The sequence below is a fragment of the Nematolebias whitei genome, chromosome 18, assembly GCF_014905685.2.
Source record: "Nematolebias whitei isolate Nwh7 chromosome 18, NemWhi1, whole genome shotgun sequence".
Lineage (NCBI taxonomy): Eukaryota > Metazoa > Chordata > Actinopteri > Cyprinodontiformes > Rivulidae > Nematolebias > Nematolebias whitei.
Genome location: NC_056515.1, coordinates 13,651,080 through 13,657,434, shown reverse-complemented (window position 1 = coordinate 13,657,434; position 6,355 = coordinate 13,651,080). Strand labels below are relative to the sequence as shown.

Sequence of the window (6,355 nt, the reverse complement as noted above, 5' to 3'; positions counted from 1 at the left end):
AATGAATCATTGTGTCTCAATGAGACTACCTGTATAAATAAAGGTTAAGTAAGGAAAAAAAAATGAAAAAACCTTTTATTTCATTCTTGGCTTTTTGCTGTCTTTAATGCATTTTACTTGATCTCCACACTTAGATAATGCCATGGCATAATGAGACATCTTCTACTGTTGCCTTTTTACACCAACATCTAAAACTTTCTCATTCCTGCAAGGATCATCTTGAAGGAATATTAGCGCTTAGCTTATTAACTAATCTAGACATTCAAAGATATATTCATGTGGATGACCCTCTTTGCATTCTGCCTACCCTACAGTGTACATTTACTGTTAGTCAAGTCTTTCACGGTTAATATCAAATGTGGTTTGCGCACACAGTCAAGTTAACATTCACCTTCACTCAACGCGTACACTCTTTTTTCAACACCACACCATTTTAAGAGCTAGGGAACATGCACTTAATTGAAATGTGTCCAAACAATACCATAAATGTACAACCCCAGTTAGAATTGTTTTGACACTATGTACAATGTAAACAAAGACAAAACGCAATGATTTCCAACAGATATTATCTCAAATTTAATTTACAACAGAACATAAAAAACCATCAAATGTATAAATTTAAAAAAGTAAGGTAATTGGATCAAAAAAGAAACAACTGGAGCATTTTGCATCTATTTAGGTTAAAGGGCCACAAAAGTATTTCAGTGAGGCATAATCTCTTGTACTGCCTCTCAGTGAGCAGGTCCTTGGTTCAAACCCCGGTCCAGGGGCCTTTCTGGGTGGAGTTTGCATGTTCTCTCCGTGCATGCGTGGGTTTTCTCCGGGTACTCGGGTTTCCTCCCGCAGACCAAAAACATGCATGTTAGGCTGATTGGTAACTCTAAATTGTCCCTAGGTGTGAGTGAAAGAGTGAATGGTTGTTTGTGTTGTTTGTGTCCCTGTGATGGACTAGAGACCTGTCCAAGGTGTCCCCTACCTCTCCCACAGTGATTTACAGGAACATTCACATACATAAAAGCCAATTAGTAAAGTTCTCTATCTAAAGAATCCAGCAGACAGGTTGAATCTTGGCTTCGTTGCAGTCTCCCATCCTGAGCAAGCACACTGGCAACAGTGGAAAAGAAAAACTCCCTTTTAAAAGGAAGAAACCTCCAGCAGAACCAGGCTCAAGACAAGCGGCCATCTGCTTTGACCGGCTGGTTGAGAGGACAGGAAGGAGAGGCAGATGAACACAGAATGGTTGGTCCAGGTATAGGTCCAGGTGTCCAGGTGTTGAGAAATTATGTAAGCCTTGCTGCCCTTCCTATGAGGTCCACTTGGTCTTGTGCTCTCAAAATACATTTATCTTCTTCTCTGCATTATATCAGGCATCTCTCCACCTTTGCCTGTTTTCAACTAACAGTAGCACAATTTCCAACAGCAGCCTCTGTGTCAACAGCACCAGTGGCGGTTGTTAACTTGGGCCAACCAATTCAGTATAATGCTGCTTGGACAAATTTGCATCTCTGTTTTGGCAAATGTGTTTAATGATGGCTGCCCTTCCTGACACATTGCTCACCTTTTACCCAGGCTAAGGACAAGTCAAAATGATAGACTGGGTTGTGCTCTCCAGTGGTGTTGTATTATTTGTTTTGTTGTTGTTGCTGTCGAAGAGTGGTCATGATGGTTGATGATGTTTGTTTGCTTTTAGGAATAGTGTTCTGAAATTGTTCCAGTATTTTTAAAATGCAGGGTTTTTTATGTCTTCTGTCCATTATACAAGCGATTATCCATCCATCCATTATCTTTACCCTCTTCTTCCATTTTGGGTCATGGGGGTCGCCGGTGCCCATGTCCAGCAATCACTGTGTGAGGGGCGGGGTACACCCTGGAGAGGTCGCAAGTCCATCACAGGGACACATAGAGACAAATGAGACAAACAACCATTCACTCTCTCACTCACACCTAGAGACAGAGTTACCAATCAGCCTAACATGCATGTTTTTGGTCTGTGGGAGGAAACTGGAGTACCTGGAGAAAACCTATGTGTGCATGAAGAGAACATGCAAACTCCACCCAGAAAGGCACCCAGACTGGGTTTGGAACCAGGGTAACCTGCTCTCTGAGAGGCAGCAACTCTACCAGTTGTGCCACCGTGCTGCCCTAGAAAAGAAGTCAAAAGTAATTTTAGCTAATTTTGCCATGTAGCAAAAAAAGTTTAAAATGTAAATTGGCGTGGCCTATAAGATGTTACTTAGGAGACTCCAGAGATTACAGAGATATGCCTAAAAATTATGTGACTTACTGTTTAAAAATAGAAGCAACCAAAATCCATATACCTCAATGATAGCGACCTCTTTAGGTGGACTTGGCTAAGTATGTTTCTGGTTCATATGCGAAGGCTATAGTTACTATCACTTTAAACTCATCTCAGTATGCCTTATGCTGCAGTATGACTTTTATTGACAGACAAAAAATAAAATAACTAAAACAGAACAAATGCAATATGGTTCCATGCTCTGCTGAATGCATGGACATGCTACTACTTTGCAGCTGTGTTCCCATGCCTCCGCTGGTCCCCTAAAATGATATTTGTTTGAAGTGCAAGCAGCCCTCACCTCAGCCACAGGCACTCCCTCTGGGGGACGGCAGTGCAGCACAATCATGCCATTCAGAGGCACTTCGGTGCCTTGAGGGTCCTGCTCAAAGTTCTTCCTCAGGTCTAAGAAAGACAAGAAAAAGTCTGCATTAAAAACAACTAAAAAAAGCCTTATGAGGCAACATTAAATTTAAATTGGCTACACTTATGACTTTCAACATCCAGCCAAGCATACATATAATAATGTTCATGATACCATGTTTCATGATTCACCCAACCCCCGGATCAAAGCGATGTAAAATTGCTTACATGCAATGCGGACGGTCGCCTTGCGGCTCTTGGAGGTTCCCAAGTGACTCCAGGCCACACACAGACACCAGTAATCCTCCGGACCATGGAAGTCCTCTACCTGCTGACGTGACACGTTGATCGTCACTTCACGAATCTTCAGCCCTGCAGAAAAAAAAAAAGGATGATTGCTCAGATTAGCCCAAATGATTTCATTATACAGCAGGACTGATGAGACAAGGAGATGAAGATACACAGAGACAAGCTGATGAGTGAATTTTGAATTTGATGAGATTATTGGCTGTAAACAGATCTGCCATTTGTCAAGAGGAAATTGGGGAGAGACAGCTTGCCTAAGTGCATACATTTCAAATAATGATTTGGACAACAGTTTAACCTGTGCTCTTTCGTATGGCACAGATACATACAGCTGTCCAGTTCGCTCTGAATATTAAAACTCTTGTCATTATTGTTCTTTTGAAAGTTTCAATCTGACAAACAAATAACCAGTAATTTAGATTTTTTTTCTTTATCTGCCATTTAAATAATTTTATGCCTTCATATTCTCTTTTACTGATGACAATCTATGCAGAAATGGCACTGACTTGTTTTGAGCAGAATCATTAACTGAAAGGAGGATCCTCTCAGCTTCTCATTGTTGTAAAGGAGAGCACAATTACTCATTTCTTTCTTTAAAAACATCTAAAGAGCTTATAATTTATGTTAAGGCGGAAAGAGACAAGCAAAACATCGGTGGCATGCTGCATTAGTACACAAACACACTGACAATCAAAATGAATATCTGCAGCAGAACTTTGACTTCATGCCACACAGGTCATTTGCTAATATCTGCACATTGTCTGCGATAGAGTCCATAATGAGCCAGGCATGAGACAAACATTCTCCAGCAAAATTAAAGGTATTTTAAAAGGCTGGGGTTTCACTTATGCCTGACGATGTACAAAAGATGACAGGCTTGGGCCATTAATGTGCTGCATAATAGGGGTTGTTTCATTGGTATGGAGGAAAATAACAGCCTTCACCAAATGTCCCTGATTGTCTGTGAAAAAGCTGAAATTCACTCAGCCAAGATGAATAGATTATTTTAATACGTTAGTACATAGTCATGAAGAGCTCATATTTGTCATCTGGTGTCAAAACTCATCATTCCCCAAAAAATGTAACTCGTTTTGCACAGTGGGGGGTGGGGAGGACATACATATCCACCCTAATGAAATTAAAACATTATTCTTTAGAGTAGGTGGTAAAGTGATGTGTTTGCATTGAGTTGTAGTCACATCACGTCCCCCAGAAGCTACAGCTGGTTATGTCATGCTTTCCTAATTTTAACCGATTTTTTTCCATGTCTCCAAGTCATGTCACACGTGTCTGTTGTGTTTAAATGTTGTTTATAAATAAACTGATTTAACAGGTCATGACAGGAGCCAGATCTGCTTTTCTTTGACAAGGAACCACCTTTTCTCCTTTTTAAAGAGGAAGATCAGCTCCAAAAGATGCAGACCATTATCAGTTTCAATCTTCGGTGTACATTAGCAGTATCAAAATGGAAAAGTGTTGTTTATTTTATTTATCATTTCAACTTTTATTGACCCAGGCAAATCCCATTGACATCACAAATCTATTTTGCAAAGGAGGTCTGGGCCTGAAGGCAGGCTAAGCATGTATGTTTCAGACTGTGGGAGGAAACCAGAGTACTCAGAGAAAACCCACACATGCATGGAGAGAACATGCAAACTTCACCCTGAAAGGTCCCTGGACGGGATTCGATCTGGCGATCTTCTCGCTGAGAGGCTGCAGCTCTACCCATTGCAACACCGTGTCACCATACATAAGACAGCAACATAAAATCAGTATATTATATACCTGTATTTAATGCTGTGGGCCAGATGTGGCCTGCCACATCATTTTATTATTATTATTTTTTTGTGGTCTGCAAGAGCTTAAAAGGTTTGGTTGTCATATAATAAATAAGTCAAAAGGGTGCACTGACAACAAACTATATTTCCCATAATGCATGCAAGTTACTCGTGAAGTAACAGCATCCCACCACTAGATTGCAGTTTTTCTGAACAAGTGGAATTGAGAAATACAAGCTATGACCCCAAAATGTCCTGGAATAGAAAGATTGATGTAGATGGAAGGCTGTTTCAAGAAAGACAAGAAGGTGAATATATGCTTGTGCTTCAAAGAGAGAAACTGGTACGTCTTTTGTGTTATGAGGCAGTGGTGGTCATCAAAGAGTACAATCTACGTCAACATTTTGACACCAAACAAGGAGCTAAGTATGCTAAAGTGAGCCTTCAACTGTAATGTTATTTTTATTGTTTTAGTTTACTATTGGGCAGCACGGTGGCACAACTGGTAGAGCTGCTGCCTCTCAGAGAGCAGGTCCTTGGTTCAAACCCCGGTCCAGGGTCCTTTCTGGGTGGAGTTTGCATGTTCTCTCCGTGCATGCGTGGGTTTTCTCCGGGTGCTCCGGTTTCTTCCCACAGACCAAAAACATGCATGTTAGGCTGATTGGTAACTCTAAATTATCCCTAGGTGAGAGACTGAATGGTTGTTTGTCTCGTTTGTCTCTACGAGTCCCTGTGATGGACTTGCGACCCGTCCAGGGTGTACCCCGCCCCTCGCACAGTGATTGCTGGACATGGGCACCAGCGACCCCCGTGACCCAAAATGGAATAAGCGGGTAAAGATAATGGATGGATAGTTTACTATTATTTAATGCATTTTATTACAGTATGTTATGTTAAATTTGCAGAAATGTATTTGGGATTGCAGTTTTATGTGTTTATGCAGGCAAATGTTTTCTATAATAAAACCACCTCTCATTAGTTGGCTGTATGACCCTTGCCAGGCTGTGCAACCATTAGTTTTTTGTAAAATGCTACACCTGTCACATGTTCTTAGCAGCTCACAATTATTGGTTGGATTATTATTCTGCCCCTCTTATGACAAAAACGTTTTGAACAAAGTTAATGCCATAACTTGTTTTTATCACTTGGAAAGTTTGATCATTGGTTTATGGAGTAATGTGAGTTTTATAAGCTGACAAATTAAAAGTTTTTTGTTACAACAGCAGAAATATTGTTCTACATCTATGCAAATATATATATATATATATATATATATATTTTTTTTTTTGTGTGTAAAATGAGTAAGTAAAAAAATCACAATTGTTTAAGGGGTAGCTGCATTTATTTTACATTTAGTTAAATTTAGCTACATTTACACAGTTTTATAATTACATCGAGCCGTTTGAGGGCAACCATTATGCTCTTGTGGCCGTTGATGGAAATTACTTTGACAGCCCTGGTTTAATGTTTATTTGACCAAGGGACTACACATTTTGTGTGGGTGCAAATAAGAATATTGAACTTCTGACTAATTGACAAAGCTTTTACCAAAAAAAAAAAAAAACCCTACCTACCTACCTACCTACCTACCTACCTACCTACCTACCTACCT

At 40.1% G+C, this 6,355-nt stretch overlaps 1 protein-coding gene across 1 annotated transcript in view; it reads right to left on the bottom strand.

Annotated features, from left to right (window-relative positions):
• The window catches only part of LOC119425045 (netrin receptor UNC5D), a 215,966-nt gene that overhangs the window by 128,867 nt on the left and 80,744 nt on the right, over nt 1-6,355 (bottom strand). Inside the window, exons 5-6 of the mRNA XM_037692571.1 lie at nt 2,888-3,031; nt 2,598-2,701 (exon numbers count right to left, since the gene is read on the bottom strand). Coding sequence (XP_037548499.1) covers nt 2,598-2,701; nt 2,888-3,031 — 248 coding nt within the window. The remainder of the gene's footprint in view (nt 1-2,597; nt 2,702-2,887; nt 3,032-6,355) is intronic.